The 17,709-nt window shown below is 35.7% G+C and overlaps 1 protein-coding gene across 2 annotated transcripts in view; it reads left to right on the top strand.

Annotated features, from left to right (window-relative positions):
• The window catches only part of wbp4 (WW domain binding protein 4), a 68,296-nt gene that overhangs the window by 13,648 nt on the left and 36,939 nt on the right, over positions 1-17,709 (top strand). The window contains exons 1-2 of one of the 2 annotated variants that reach the window (XM_039745301.1): positions 7,463-7,524; positions 7,644-7,767. In XM_039745301.1, the coding sequence (XP_039601235.1) occupies positions 7,522-7,524; positions 7,644-7,767 (127 nt within the window). In that variant the 5' untranslated portion in view covers positions 7,463-7,521. Of the gene's footprint in view, positions 1-7,462; positions 7,525-7,643; positions 7,768-17,709 lie in introns of those variants that run through there. The other variant, XM_039745300.1, reaches the window with a different exon arrangement.

Genomic DNA, 17,709 nt, shown 5'->3' with positions numbered 1-17,709 from the left:
AGCAGAGTGTGGGACTGAAGAATGGACACTGTTGTTAAGCGATCATCAGGGAATAGGAGCGGCCTGATATGGGGTGCCTCCCAGAGATAGTGGGGGACTGGTGGCTGGAAATGTGTGCAGCTCAGCCCAGCACCCCATGGGTGAAGAGGGCCCGGCAATAGGATACCAAGCCTAACTGCTCCTATTGGCAGACGTCTCCTCTTTCTGCAATGTCTGGACAGGATCGGTGGAGGAGATGCCAGATTTTAGAGAGAAGCATTGGGACGTGAATTTGAGAAGGAAAGGCTCTGTCTCTGGGTTTTATTTTAATGTTTTATTGGAATATTTATTGACTTGGTTTTAAACTCTACACATTGTCACTCATTTTTATGGATTATTTATTTATTGAATAATATTTTCCTTGATTCACTGCACTTAGGGCACTGTTTCTATGGTTGTTACATTTAATAAAAGCACTTGAACGCTTTTCTACTCCTTGGATAGATGTATGTGTCCTTATTTGCCCAGCTCATCTCAGTTATGGCTATCAGCAGTGGTGGGTTAAGAGGCTTACACATGGAACAGGGAGCATTTAGCCAATCCACACCATCACACCAACTACCACCCTCTTCTGTTTTTCAGAATTTTCTTTCCTTTCTTTTCTTTTCTGGAGCCCAGAGTTTAGCTTCAATATTTCAATTCAAGCATAACAAATATGCATCAAATGTTAGCTATTAAGCATGCAGATTACCACTCTATAATTCATAAGGACTGGGCTGAACCATTCTGGCTAAACAAGAGGCAGGATGTACAATGAAAAGACGGCCTGGATAGGTACATTTTGCCAAAAAACCAAAACATTTGCTAAACAATTAGTTTCTAAATCTTAAATGATTTATTCCTTTAAATGGAAGTTCAATAACTGGCCAGCAAACCTGATAAAATTATGTTCCAGTATTTTGATGGCCCCTCTCAGTCACAAACCCTTGGAATCATACTAACTTCCCACCCTTTATGGTGCCTGTGACAACTAATCCCTGAAGTCGGTTGCGTGAGGTATGAATGTGATTGACACAGGACCAGCCTAAGTATAGGAAATTCTGTGTTGATGTGTTAAATTTGTGCATGCCGTCTTAGTTACTCAGTGCCATTTCTGCAGATGATCAGGCAATCTCTGCATAAAAAATAAATACAAACTTACAAACAATAGTCACACAATTCACATAAAACAGCTCACACATATATCAATTCACTTGTGAGCAGGTCAGTCAAACCACATATCGTACAGAGTTGACGAGAAATAAATTGCAGTGCCCTATGCTCTCTGTAAACCAACCCTCTAATCTGCACATCAAGAGTGATGCGTACAGGTGTGGTATCCTGTTAATGCAGTCACTCTTCAGGCACAATGCAGATGCTTCAGGCATATTATTTTTGACACTATGTAGCAAATGTTAAACATAACAAAATAAACAATATTAACACATTTACACAACTAAAAAAAAGTAGAAATGTGAGTATGTGAGTGGACTAAATAGGGTTTCATATAGTGGTAGTGAAATAAAACTGAAAATGTGCAAGAGTGAAATGAAAAAATTGCTTGTGCCTAATAAAAGAAGTCCACAACTCATCCACAGGGTTTCATTACTACATTCTAGTTCTCTTAGTAGTTTGATATGTGAAACACATCTGATATAACTAGAGACTGAAACAAAGTAACACCTGATTTGACCCAAAGGAAAGAACTACAAGTGTATAAAATGCCTTTAGTTTATGAGTTCTTACTTCAATATAATGAAAACTTGAGCAAAATAAAAGAAACAAAAAGCAGTCAAAGTCAAAAGAGAAGGTAAGAAAAATCATGCAAGACGTTTACAAGAATTTACCGTAGTTCTACTTGGAAGAAAAATTGCACAGCAATGTACTATTACAAATTAATTAACTTTTGTGTACTAGGGATAGCCAAACAAAATAATAATGACTTAAAAAAAATCTTATTTTTTTTGTGTAAATATATATATGTTTATTCACATGCCTTAGTCTTTTTAATTGGATACATAGATGCTTATTAAAAATTATTTTCATGGGTGATATAAATCTTGCATAGTAATGTACTGTACAGTATGTTAGGTACTAATTCAGTACCAAAGGTCCAAAAAGTAATGTTACCTGCTTTTCTTTACAATATCGGTGTTACCAGATGGTTCATACCACACTCAAGTTAGGCTGCAAGAAGACAAATTACTTTCGAGGGCACAATAATGCATGAGAAAAACATGAGTGAAATGACATAAAAATGACTCACAACTGTGATGCTACAGCACCACCTCAACCCATGTTGAAAATAAAAATAGCAAAAGTCTAATCTAGACATACTTTGTTTTCACACAGAACAATTTTAGCTTGCGAGTACAGCAATTGCGCATGTTGTTTAAAAAAAAAAAAAAAAGAAGCAAAACACACATACACATAAGGCTTGTATTACTGCCACTTGTACTCCATTAATGAATTGTTCAGAAACAGATTTGTATAAGGTCTGAAAGTGAATTAATGTTTCCAATCATATGAATTGAAATCATTTACCTGAATGCATTTTTAAAAGGAGATGAAAATATAATAAGATTAATCATTTTAATGGTGCCCTGCACTAACCCAATAAATGAATATAGCCTTCACGTGCATTCTCTGATTGTAATGAGCACATCTACAAATGTCCATCAGTCCAAGCACCTGTCCAGATAACTTGCAGTACCAGGTTGCAGATCATACGTGAATCCACAGTTATGCTTATAGGATTCTAAAGGGTGGTCCAGGTCTAATTATACAGGTCCAGATCGTCTGGATGACTTTGATTTATGCGAGCACGATTCCAGTTCGGCGCGAAAGCGATTCTTCATGTCGTAAAGTGCGCATACTTCTCAATTGTCTGTGATTTTTCGGGTGATTTTCTATGTAATAAACTTAAGTTGTAGTGTAATGAAAATTGCATAATTAGATTTGGACCACCCTATAGATGTGGGAGAACTGGCAGAGCTAACAAAAATTGTACCAAGTAAACACTGAGGCAAGACCCAAACAAAGTACTTACTTGGTTTGTCTATACCAGTGATGGCACAAGTTACTCAATGTGTTAATGCCAAAATGAAATTTATTTAGTGTTTAAATGCTTCGATGTGCAAGGGATATCTCCCTATTAATACACCATGTACCATGTTAACAGAGAAACATGCAGTTAGCAGGACAAATAAAACAGCATATTTCAATGTTAAATATCAAACTGCGAACGCTGAATTTGTTTCATTCGTTTGGCAATTGAAGGCAAACTAACATTCATTAGTATAACCCATAGGTGAAAGCACACATCATATATTTAAATGGTACTTTGAACAATGTAATGCTGCCTTACAGTTATAATTTTTTTGAGTAAAGGTAACAACACCCCAAATAATTGTCTATTTCTGGATTTATGCATAAGAATAAGCAATAATAAAAAGTGATCACTTGGGTAAGAAATCTGGAAAACATCAAAACAAAGGTTGTTTAACAGGAGTTCTGGAATGAAGGATTTATATAAAACTGACAAATATGATTTCAAACAAAGCTTTTGGGGAAAAATATCAAAAAAGTGAGCAACAAATTTGGAAAATTTAAACACGAGTTTCTGATATTTAAAATTTGAATAATCTGTTATATTTTTTAACCAGCTATTAATGCAAATACTGTATAAAACCTTACAATTGCACATGTTAAAAACTTAACATATTGGTTCATGACAAACCAGACGTTAAATCATGCTACAAAAACAACTTTAAAGAATTTTTTTTTTTCTAATGGAATTATCCTGAATTATCTCGGAAATCAACAACTGAACAGTAAATGTGTAATAATTTTTGAATTTTAGATTTAGTATCAGTTTTAAGCAATATTTTTCGGTTAATAGACAGAAAATGTCAGAATAAATTAAAAATGTGCACATGCTAAGATAAATAAGGTACTTTATGACAATATCATTCTTTATAATTCGTGTTCTGAAATCCCCCCAAGATTATAACCCCCCTGTTTGTTGTTACACTGACGAGATCCCCACCTCTGCCACACAGTAAATTTCAAGTCCTGCATTTTATTTTGATATTTATGAAAGCCAGTATTTTTTTACTCAAATGATAGTTGGGTAACTACATGATAGATGTACCAGAATCTTAAAGCTGTTGTTACTTTTGGTGTTTATATATTTTATATTGTATTACAGAAAAAGGCACAATATTGTTCACTTCAAAAGTGGACTGTTTTTAATAAAAAAAAAAAAAATCAAATAGGTTTTTGCCATGATATCGAAAGGAATAAAATCGTAAAACTTTGGTATTAGTGTCGAATACAAAATTTCTGATGTTATGACAATAATAGTACAGTATAAGTACGTACATAAATATGCAATTTATTTAAGATGTTTAATAGGAGGTCATAAGCAGTGTACCATTGCTATTTAATGTTTTTTTAAGAGTTTGGAGAGGTTACTTCAGTTGCATGTTTTTAATTCTTAAGTAGTGGTAGCAAAGTGCTTAATTCTTCAAAAATAGTCATCTGTATAAGTTAAACAAAGTAGTAAGTTACTTGAAATATAAATCATTATTCTTCACTTATTTAACTAGCTAGGTAAACATAATTGTATGTACCATGTAAAGCTGAGAAAAAAGGAAAAATAGAACATTTGTAACATATTACCTCAAAGTAAGAAAAATCTTTGTACAACAAATTCACATACAGGGAATAACATACTGGACAGTATTTGACATAACTTTTTACTGCCTGTTTTCCATAAGTTGGGAAAAATGGCACACCCTTGCTTATTAGCATCTTAAAGCTAAAGAGCTTAAAAAGTTGCTAAAAAAGTTAAAGAATTGTAATTCTTTGTTGCATGCTTAAGTTTACATTTTTAGGGTGAAAATCATGGAAGTATTAATATTATTGATGAATTTAATGAAACAATAACAATGGGATAAACAGCTTTACTACTTGCATCATTTTGCAAATATTAGAATAACACTCTTCATAAGTTGGTGCTTTATAGAAGTTTTTTTTTAATGGCTTGGTATGAGCAGGATTCAGATTGTGATCAGTTAGAATACACAGCTGATTTAATTCCTATGCATCTAAATGCAACATTTCCTAGGTGTACACATTATCTGTGAATAAGCCGTCTGTATAAGTTGTATTTTGAATTCAGAATCTTCATACAAAATGAAATTACATTTCCAGAAAAATTCAAAACATTGAAATTGTCAAAAGAAAAACACTTAACAATGTAACTTTTGAAACTAATCAGTAAATTGAAATTATATTATGCCCTCAGATTTTCTAAGACAGTTTAAAATGTGGTCATAAGATACATTTGCAGTTATTGTATGTTATCATTGGTGAAATGTTAAAGTGAAGTAAACGAACAGTGTGTCTGGAGCGCACATCCATTTGTGGTAATTAAGTTGTGCTCAGTTCTGTTTAATGTGGGCCTAATTTGCACATAAGAGAACGATTGTCATGTATTATACTATATGTGTCAGGGTGTTTGTAGTTGACAGTCTGCAAAGCTAAGTTAAAAGAAAACTTTTCAGAAATAACAGCAGCATTTCTCCAAATAAAAATATGTTGTCATGTTACCTAGTACAGTGGTTCCTAATATGTTGTACACATGCAATCAGTAAACAGTTGGTATATGATGTAAGTAAAAAAAAATGAAACTAATAAACATTTGTGGAAAATGATAAGCAACTGGGGTTTTGCAACAGAGGAATAAACTAGCATTTAGAGAACTTTGGTATTTTGTCCATGAAAAGAATGTTGGCTATACAGTGGCTGATGTCAAGTCTCCATGCTCAGCCACACTTCAACTCTACATCTCCATTTCATGCTGTGAGATTTTGCTGTCTGTCCAATCCTGATTCACTGTTCCATGCCTACACCAATTAGAAGTCTCCCATTGCTCAAATGGGTTCCTAGCTAACCGCTTCCTAGATTAATCTTGCTAGATTTTTGTGAAATGGGGCGTCTTTTTTCCTCCTTTAATCTTCGACAGATCCACATGTGCCATATCCTTTTCTGTTTAGGATGTTGCAGCATTTTAGTTTTGTTAAACTTTGTTTTCTCTGCTATTTTTAGAACAGTTTTAAAGTTTGCCAGACTAATGCAGAAAAATATATAACAAGGAAAAAATCATTTTAACTTATTAATAATAAACCAATGTAATATTTAATTTTAATTTCCGTTACTATTGATCAAGGGAAGAAAGCTATTGTTTTAGACACAGTCATTAATTATTTTCATCCTTTCATAAAATAAATGCAGGAATAGTCTGAATGTAGAAGCAGATCTACACTTAAAGTTATCAAAACTAGAGCCTGATGTAAAGACCATGCATGCCATGAAGCAGGCTCAGCCTTCACAATAACTTTTAACATTTATGAGTCATTTTCCTTTATTTTGTAACTCATTTTCTAATTCTTTTTATCTGAATTCATATGTAACTATACCTGTATAATGTTTGTAAATTTTAGGATTTCTCATTTTTGTTACGTATCAAATCATACTCATACATTAAGAAATAATGTATTAAAATAGCATTTGGTATACATGTAAAAATTAATAGACTCTCAAACTTTTTCTGTAATTCCCTTTTAAAAGCCCCAAGTACTATGCAAATAATACTCTCCAGTATTCCAGATTTTTCAAGGAGGAAACCATTATTTTGAGAAAGAGTCCTTTACAGAAGTTATAGGCAGTGTTGAGAGGTGCTGAGAATTCTCGGTCAGGTGATTAATTGCATCTGTTGTTGCCTTTTTTCTGTTCTGCATCCAAACCAAAAAACACAGGCCTTTTTTTTAAATAAGATTCTAGTTTTTTAACTCTCTTATCTTAGGTTCAAAATAAAATTTCAAAATACATCAATTTAGTCTTTACCCTGAAGGTATATTGACTAATAAGGTTATAAATTCAAAATATCTTTGTTGTAACTGCTTACATTGCCACATCTGACAATATAGCAAGTTGACAGTTTAAAGCAGCCATTTGTTCACCAGGTAACAAAGGACTATCAGTTTACAGTAAGATCTTTACTGCTTTTATAAGCAATTTGGTAGTAGTTTGAAGGCCTTTGTGGAGCAGCTTAGATAATTAACACAAAATAAACTATATATTGTTTTATATATTTGCATTGTGGTGTGAAAAAAGAGAGAATAAGTAAGGATTACAATGAATGCGACAATGAAAATAAGCAGCCATCCAGTATCTTAGTTTGAACTGTACTGGTGTAGAGAAATGAATGACAGCTGGATGTTGAGAATTTGAAGAGACCTTATGCGTTTCAACATCTAATATGTTATTTCAGTGTTGTCATTGCAAGGGTGTAACCACACTTGTTAGTATTGATAAGAAGGGGGAAAAATCCCTGGCAATTTTCCAAAGCTGAAAAGGGCTCTAAATTGCAAAAATATACAGTGGGTGACAGTGTTGCCTATGAATAAACCTTCTGGCTTGCCATGAAACACTTGCATGGTATGTATTTTTTAATTTTTACATTTTATTGAGCCTGGAAGTACACCCCTATTTTTATAGACACAGTATGCTGGGAGTTGTTTATTTTCGACCGTTACATTGCCAGCTATACTCTGCAGATTAAGAAAAAGAGTGTTGAGAAAGCTAAGCAAGAAGAGAAGATGTCCAAAGAGTTTGCAGCGATGGAAGAAGCTGCACAGAGAGCCTATGAAGAAGATCTGAAAAGACTACAGGCCGAAGTAGGTAAGGGATGACAGTAGAAATTTCTGATGAGGTTAATGTACATTGTAAAGCATACATGATAGAATTTAGCATGTTGCATTTAGCAAACGTGCATTGCATAGAAATTACATAGGCATGTATAACAACACAAAAAATGTCATGTAAGTTTTCCTGTAATTTTGTCCCTGCTGCAACAAATAATCCAATTACAGCAAAATATATTGTATATAAAGTTTCTTCAAAGATTTGTAGTTTTTTGTTGACCTCTCAAAGTAGAATTATTTCCTTGAAATATTAAACCTGCTTCATTTTGTTTTGGGAAGTTTTTAATGCAGAATTCTATGTCAGATGTTACTGTTGAGGTAGTTATTGTAATAAATGTTTTTGATAATATATATAAAGCAGTAAATGCAGTTTTAGGTATTTGTGTATTGCTTTAAGTGATAAGATATTAAACATACATATCAGTTAAAGATTGCCTCCTTTATTAATAGCTGCTGGTAAAGCAATATTGTTTTACTTTTTAATTCTTTTTAACACTGCTGGGGTACTGTTTGTTGTTCCAAAACTTTTGATTACTTTGATCAAGATTCAAAAATTATCTCAATTTAGATTTAAATTACATGGTGATTTAAATACATTTGGAAAATTAGAATGATCATATTTCAAGTTAAGTAAAGTTGTCTAGTATTGGATCTCTCCATATTTTACTTAATGGCTTCAGCATAAGATCTTACTAACATTTTCTTTAGATAAAACTAATTCTGGCAGAACCTGGACTAATTTTCTAGTTAACAGTGTTTTTGCATTTTTTTGGGAACCCTGATTTGATTACCAGCTTGGATGCCTTATATCTGTATTTTGCATATTTTTGTTCTTTGGGCACCTAGTCTTATTTTCTACAGTGAGTGATGATTTCCTACACTGGGATGGCAATCCATTTAAACAACAACTTTACTTCGGAACCTGATAATCTTTGTATAATTAATGTAAAAGATAACCTTAAAACCGAAAAATTTTCCACTTTTTGTATCCAGCCTGACTTAGAATTTATAAAACTTGTTTATCCATGTACTGTGTAGCATTCATTAACTAGTTTTGTTGAATCATTTTGATTATTCAGTAAAATAGCTAATGTCAAATATTTTTGATGCTGGCATGAAAAGTAACAATAATCCTTGTGCTATCCTTATAACAACAACATTTATTTATATAGCACATTTTCATACAAACAGTGTAGCTCAAAGTGCTTTACATGATGAAGGAAGAGAAAAAAGACAATACATAATTAAAATTAGGGAACACTAATTATAACATAGAGTAAAAGTAAGGTCCGATGGCCAGGGAGGACAAAAAAAACAAAAAGAAAAAACTTCAGATGGCTGGAGAAAAAAAATAAAATCTGCAGGGGTTCCAGCCCACGAGACCTCCCAGCCACTTCTAGGCATTCTACCTAACATAAATGATCTCAATCAGTCCTGATTTTATTCATGGTTCTCATGGAAGAATTTGATGATGATGGTCATGTGGCCTTTAATCCATCAATGTAAGGGCATCACGGAGCTTTGATTAGGTAGTAGAGGCGCAGATTACCACCACAGAAAGCCGTAAAAAGAACAGAAGAGAAAGTAGGGGTTAGTACAGATTATGGAGCAACCTTGAATAATAATGATAATTAATTGAATATACAGAGCATCAGGATTTAACTAAGATGAAGCTATGAGAAAGCCATTTTAAAGTACTGTAATGTGTTTTCAGCAGTGTTTTAAACTGCTCCACTGTATTAGCCTGACGAATTCCTATTGGCAAGCTATTCTAGATTTAAGGTGCATCACAGCAGAAGGCCGCCTCACCACTTCTTTTAAGTTTAGCTCTTGGAATTCTAAGGAGACACACATTAAGGTTACGATTTGGAGTGTAAGGTGTAATACATTCCGAAATATAAGATTACCCATGCAATGCTGAAGAAAACAACCATCTGTTTAAACGTTGGTAGAATTCCCCAAAATATGTATAACAATACTGTACATAGTATTATTTACAAACAGAAGATATTATAGAGAATAAGGATATATTCCAATCATAAGTAAACTTGGAGCTATAGCCACTTCAGAACCTATCCATCCATTTCATCCATCCATTTTCTAACCCGTTGAATCCGAACACAGGGTCATGGGGTTCTGCTGGAACCAATCCCAGCCAACACGGGCCACAAGGCAGGAACCAATCCTGGGCAGGGTGCCAACTCACCGCAGGACACACACAAACACACCCGCACACACTAGGGCCAATTTAGAATCACCAATCCACCTAACCTGCATGTCTTTGGACAGTGGGAGGAAACTGGAGTGCCCGGAGGAAACCCACGCAGACATGGGGAGAACATGCAAACTCCACGCAGGTAGAACCCAGGAAGCGAATCCAGGTCTCCTAACTGCGAAGCAGCAGCGCTGCCACTGCGCCACCGTGCCGCCCCCACTTCAAAACCTATGTTAAAAAATTCTTCTCATTTGAAAATGTTACATTTAGTAATTGTAAGATTATTTTGAATTTTAGTCATGTAAATCATTATGAAGTAAAAGAAATATTAACATGTCAACACTAAACTTCCATGAAGGAATTAAAAAGCATCCATCCTCGTTTACTGGCAGTTTTGTATACTTGAGTAAGATTTTGTTGCATGGAAAATTCTTTTAGGCATGTCAAATGCCAATATATTTTCAAACATTTCAGTGTTTTTTTTATAATTGGGGTGGACAAATCAGTAGGCCAGACACACCAGTTTTTAGTTTTGGACAATCAAACTACAAATTTGGATAGCCCAGCTAACTACCAGATGTTTTAGATCTTTGGTTCATGCAATGCTTTCCAAATCAAGTACAATTTGGTAAAAGCGAAAGACCCAGTTCTTCATGTACAATCTTAACTGTGGTGTTGTTTTAAATTAGCTCTGCTTACAGAGCACCAGATTGATGTAACCACCATCTACAGACTTGTTTATACTTCACATATTCACGCTGGTTGCAGGGAAAGCACATCATCTATAATAATAAAAGGCAAAGCCCTCACTGACTGACTGACTCACTCACTGACTCATCACTAATTCTCCAACTTCCCATGTAGGTAGAAAGCTGAAATTTGGCAGGCTTATTCCTTACAACTTACTTACAAAAGTTAAGCAGGTTTCATTTTGAAATTCTACACGTAACGGTCGCCAACGGTCAACAACGTCCGCCATGTTGAACCTTCTTATTTATGGCCCCATCTTCACGAAATTTGGTAGGCGGCTTCTCTGCGCTAACCGAAACCGATGTACTTACTTATTTCGATGGTATGACTCCACTGTCGGCTGCCATATTGAACTTTCCAACGTCACCAATTTTCAAACTTCCCGTGTAGGTAGAAGGCTGACCCCATCTTCACGAAATTTGGTAGGTGGCTTCCCTGCGTTAACCAAAACCGACGTATGTACTTATTTCGGTGGTATGACACCACTGTCGGCCACCATATTGAACTTTACAACATCACTAATTCTCCAACTTCCCGTGTAGGTAGAAGGCTGAAATTTGGCAGGCTTATTCCTTACAGCTTACTTACAACAGTTAAGCAGGTTTCATTTCGAAATTCTACGCGTCACGGTCAACAACGTCCGCCATGTTGAACTTTCTTATTTACGGCCCCATCTTCACGAAATTTGGTAGGTGGCTTCCCAAAGCTAACCAAAACCAATGTAAGTACTTATTTCGGTGGTATGACGCCACTGTCTGCCACCATATTGAACTTTTCAACAGTCTTTGTTACTTACAGTATGGGCCCATCTTCAAGAAATTTGGTACACGGGTTCCCAACGCTAACTGAATCCTACTTACGTACATATATACGTCCATAGCCTGCACCTCAGTCACCGTTTGAGGTGGCATTGGGTCCCCCATCCCAACGCCTCCCACGTTGTTGGCTGCCTGCCTATATAAGACCGTCCGTCGCTCCGGTCTCTACTTTCCCTTCCTTGCTTTGCCACGGGATTCACTTCTCCCTACTGATAACTACAGCCTTTTTGTTTAATCTACGGCTTCTCCGCTGTTTTATTGGTTGTTTATTACTATTATAGTTATTGTATAGGTATTTTACACTTACTTTACATTGCTCGGGTACCCATTTCCTTTATCATTTCAACCCCCATTACCATGTCTATCGAGATGATCACTATCGATCAAAGAACTGTCACTTACCGAGTGGTTTCCATGCCCGGAGATAGCACCTACCTTTTCCATTCTCTTTGTTGCATATTGCATGGCCATATCAGGCTCACTCCTGATATCCGGAGGAACATTCTGTTTTATGTATTTAATGACTGGGACAGGTTCAAGGTGTGGACTGATGACGGTACAGAAGATAATTATACTACACAGGAGCACTGTAAGAGTGAAATGCTTAAGCCCTTCACCTATGGTTCTGCATGTGAGTTGATGGCTGCCGCTGAATTGTTCGATTGTCCCTTCACATGTACCGAAATGGCCAAATATTTTACACCTTTCGACAACCGGCAATGCCTCTTAAACATCTTAGATTCACAGGTGACGATTTCAGTAGTGGACACTTTGATGTTTATGAATGTTTAAACTCTCAAAAGCTGGATGTGATTTTATCGATGAAACCGGTAGTGTGCTTACAACGCTTGACAGATGCCAAATGTCACTTCAACACAACAAATCCTGCAAATACTGTCGTAATTGAAACAAACCATGAAACTCAAACCGATTATGACAGCAGCAATCCAAGCTGTGAGATTTGAGACAAGATTACTGTTCACATGGCCAACTGTAAGTTACATGCTCAAGAGTAAGCTCAGCGCACAGCTTGGTCATGTTACAACCGGAGGGCCGAACTGACAACATGGTATACAAAGAGATCCTTAACAAATAATTTTTGGCATATTTTCCCTCAGTTTAAAAAAGTTTAATTTTCTTCTTAATAAAAATTTTAATGCAGTACTTCGCCGCTGCGAAGCGCGGGTATTTTGCTAGTAAATTATATCAGACACTGTGATATCATCCTCGGGCATGACTGTCTACTCCAGTGTTTCCCAACCTCAGTCCTGGGGGCACACTGTTGGTACAGGTTTTTGTTCCAACCAGCTTCTGTATTGAATTCGAATCCTGGGATAATTAAGTGATGTGTTATTTCCCAAGTTCTGTGTTTTGGGAACAATATGGAAATTATAAAACTAAGTTTGGTAAATATATATATATATATATATATATATATATATATATATATATATATATATATATATATATATATATATATATATATATATATATATATATATATATATATATATATATATATATATAACAATATTTTCATCTTGATTTTCATTCTACTTTTCTTGGTGTTCTAATTGTTTAATGGATCCATTATTTATTAACTACCTACGGCGGTGAAAGGATCAGGACATAAAACGGTGAGAAAAGAATTCAGAAATCAAGAAGAAAGAAATACTTCCTGAAAGACGGATTTGTGAATAGGTGTTTTGCTGGAGACGACAGATAATAAGTCGAAAGATCTAACCCTAGAAAAGGCACGTACAACTGACCATGGCTGAAGACTGGTTGTTGTAGATTAACGCAAATCTTTGCAAACATAATGCAAGGTGGGATGTTGGGGTTAAGTTCGAAAGTAAATGACAATGGTAGCATGGAGAATCTCAGAAAGAGCTTGAATTTCAGCTTCACCACCATAAAATCCAGATGTTGCCATGATTAGCACTGAGTATTGATAGTACTCATGACTCGTTGTGATAACTCAACTTGCGTTGGAAATAACAACAGGAAGAACGTCTCAAAATCTGTCCCAGTGTGATGCAACAAAATCTACAGCCCTATGTCGTACTGAGAGTGCATTGCCTTAGTCAACTGTTTGTGTCAAGAAATAACCCACTTGTAGGAACAGGCAGTTGCTGGATCCTGGAATAGAGATGATGTTTTACAAAAACCCGTCGAGAGAGAAGATACTGTCATTCATTTTATAACAAAGGCTTAAAGGAAAAAAACGTCGCTGTATAATGCAAAAAGCAAGGAGTGAAACCAATGCAAATGGTAGCAGGCTACAGAAAAGACTCCCATGCGCACACATGGCCGAAGTGAAAGGTCACGCGGTCAGGCTAGATATCGGGCGGTGACATGACACCAATGGGGTCATGAGAGAGAGGAGCGGGAAATGCGGTAGTCAGAAGGAGGAATAGGAATCAAGAAAAGTGGCGTGGGGGTATAAGGGAGGCCACAGGCAGTGTGGGGAAGGGTTTGGAACAGGAGGAATAAGAATCGAGAAGTGCCGTGTGGGCTGCGTGTGGGTGGGGGACCGGTGTTGAAAAGAAAGCAGGACGAACCAATAGGAATCGAGAAGTGCCATGTGGGCTGTTTGGGGTTTCAGTTTTGAAGAGGAAGCAGGACGAACCAGAAGAGAAATATATATAAGAGATTAGCGGGTCTGATGCTAATGTAGTTGCAGCCTTTGATTACTCAGTGTTGTTTGCCAGCATGTCTGCTCTGCTTATTTTTAATTGTCATTAATAAGATACAACAAAGGGGAAAAACTGCACAGAGAAAGGGCAAAATATAATGAAATCAACAAAAGAGAGTTAAGCATTTAAATCTATAGCAAAACCAGAAATATTTCTAGATGTCTTATAAACGTAAAAATCATGCTGCTGTGCTTTTCTGAATGTAAAATAAGAAAAAAAATAATACCAGCTAATTAAATGAGATCGGTGTTATCAGGTGTTGTCACTGATTAGGAATCTGGTTGGAACAAAAATCTGCAGCCACAGTGTGCCCCCAGGGCTGTGGTTCGGAAACACTGATCTACTCGCACAGCGTGTGGAATTTTTTCTAACTAAGAGGTGATTCAGGCATGGCACCATATACCCTAAACGGGGAATTTCCAGGAGACACTTAATACATGGGTGCCAGAATGATGAACAAAGATCGGAATATGACGCAACAGGTCATCACAGTGCAAGGAAGACATGCAAAAATATTTGAAATTTATTTTTTGATGTACGTTACTCTCACTCACTGCTTTTGGTAAATGGATATGCACATAGTGTACAAGCAAGAGAAATAATAGGTGTTTAGCTGTAAAGCAACTAGGGCAGCAAGTGCAAGAATGCCAAAAGTTAATTTTTAATCCTCTCATCATTTATCGTGTTATAGATAAAGTGAAATTTAAAAAGAGAAGAGGACAAGGTGAACCATCCCAATATTGCTTCAACACCAGTTACAAGTAAAAGGAGTCATAACCAGAAGAAGCATTATGTCAAAACTATATAAAAAATAACTCTTCCAATACTAGAAGAATTTTTCAGCAGATTAAATATGGAGGATATTCTACAACTAGTAAATAGTGATGACTGCAGGGAGGGGAAAGCATCAGAGCCAAGTCAGATAATGTACCATTGCTGTTTGCAGAGAGGTTTCAGAAGCCACATAAAAGAGGTTCTTTGTTTTAATGCAAAACTAATTTTAAGGTTGAAAAAGTGAGAAAGCAGGGTAACATTAGACTGTTTACTATACTAGTCAGCCTGCAATTCTAAAAAAATGCAAATGCATTGCTGGGTCATTTTGTGAAATTTATACTGACACAGCCGGTAACTCCTTTCAACTGACAGGGCCCGATACTGCTGAGAAAATTACCTGAAATATTCAACATCTTGTTAATTATATGTGATGGCTTGAATGTTCCAACAGCACTCCAGTCACACATTTTTAAGTGTTCAGCAATAGAAAATGGACATCAGCCTGTTGAAATCAGAGGGCTACACTCCATTACAAACAGATCTTGCCTTTTGCAGTCACACAGTAATAGACATATTACACTTCAGAATAACCCTGAATGTCAAACTGATGTTTTTGACAGAGAAACTAATTGGTGGGGTGTAAATTAAGCATGAAAGCAAAATTTGAGAATACAATCTTATTGCAGTATTTCATTTCATTTTTGATTAAATGTTTTTGCTTACACTAGAAAAAGACAATACATCAGCATGACATAATCCTTAAAAATCATCCATTTACTAAAATATTCTCTTCCAAGATGCTGATTTTGTTTATGTTCTGGTCGAAGAGCACTAAACACTCGTGTACAACAAAAATAAATAAGTAGCAGTGGTTACCAAAGTGTGTGGTGCGCCATGAAATATTACAAAGTTTTCATAATTTTATTTCCATTTTCAATTTAATGTGATAGAACGTGACAACTGGTGGACCTGGTACAAACCAATAACTCACTTTGTAATAACTGTTTGTGGAAGCTTCTACAAATAGTTACTAGATGACGCTCTACAATAATTAAGTTTCTAAGTTAAGTTTTAGTCTAATTTGTCGAACTTCTCTGTTCTTTTTGTTTGTATATAAATAGCTGTTGGTTTTGCGCAGCCTTAGTGCTGAATTAGTTTTCGGAGATTATATCAACTGAATATTGTTGTGATTAAGTCAAGTGAAGTTTTTGAAGTATTTTTTCTCGTATGTATTTTTAAAAATGGATCGCTTTTTACTAAACAGTAATAAGCGTTGTGAAAGTGAAAATAAAGAGGTCACACCATCAACCAGTGACACCGTCAACCAGAGTGTGAAGAAACGCAAATATCGAAAATATGATGACAGTTATTTGGTTTTATGTTGACAGAAGTCAATGGTGAAGAGAGGCCGCAGTGTGTACTGTGTATGAAAGTTTTGGCACCAGAGTGCATGCTGCGAAGTAAGTTGAAACACCATTTAGAAACCAATCATCTCAGCATGGTAGGTAAATCTCATAACTACTTTACCAGAAAGTTAAGAGTTAAATCAACAAAAGGTAGTTTTTATAAGCAGGCATCAATACCAAGCAATGCTTTGCTAGCATCTTACAAGGTTTATCATAGAATCGCAAAATGTAAGAAGCTTCATACCATCACAGAAGAACTCATTCTACTGGCTGACGTAGATATGGTGAACATTAGGATTTGTGAGTCTTCTGGGAAGCTGCTTTCAAAAGTGCCTTTGTCCAGTAACGCCATCAGTTGCAGAATACAGCACATAGCGGAGGACCTCAATAATCAATTAATTCAAAAAATTAAAGGGAAGGAATTTGAGTAGCAGTTGGATGATAATAATAATGATGCTCATTTGATTTGCTGTATTTGGTGTATAGATTGTAGTAACATTGTAGAAGACCTTCTCTTTTGTTAAAGTATCACTGCTAGTGCTAAGGCTTAAGACTTGTTTGAGATCCTTGATACTTTCATATCCGAAAATAATTTGGAGTGCACTAAGTGCGTTAATGTCTATAGTGATGGTGCTCGTTCTATGTCCGGCTGTTATAGAGTATTGCAGGCAGTTATTCTAAGCAAAGCCCCGATTCACTTTGGACCCATTGTGTTATTCACAGTGAAGCACTTGTGTCAAAACATCTGAGTCCTACATTGAACCAGATCTTAGAATATGTAGTGAATGTAGTAAACTTTATAAAAACTCAGCCGTTGAAGACAAAGTTTTTCAAAAAGCTATGTGAGGATATGGGAACCGAGCACATGTCTTTGTGGTATTACAGCACTTTGCAATGGCTCTCTCATGGTAGTTTTGTCTCGTACATTTGAACTGCGACAGGAAATTTATATTTTTCTTAATGAGGAAGACCACAAGGATACCGAAAATTTTGTGAATAAAGATTTTTTGGTAAAAATAGCATACTTAAGATATATTTTTGAAAAGCAGAATACTCTGAATCTCTCCCTGCTGTGAAGCAACATGCACCTTTTAAAGTCGACTGAGATAATTTGGAGGCAAATACTGTTTCCCCTTGTTGCAACAGTTTTTGATCTCAAATGGAGTTGATTTCTCTCGAGGTATGAAATCCATTTTTGAAGAACACTTATCACAGCTTATCACCTGGTTTGAGAAATATTTTCAAAATGATAATATCGAT

Source organism: Polypterus senegalus, chromosome 2, assembly GCF_016835505.1.
Source record: "Polypterus senegalus isolate Bchr_013 chromosome 2, ASM1683550v1, whole genome shotgun sequence".
NCBI classification, from domain to species: domain Eukaryota; kingdom Metazoa; phylum Chordata; class Cladistia; order Polypteriformes; family Polypteridae; genus Polypterus; species Polypterus senegalus.
This window is presented reverse-complemented; position numbering and strand designations above follow the sequence as displayed.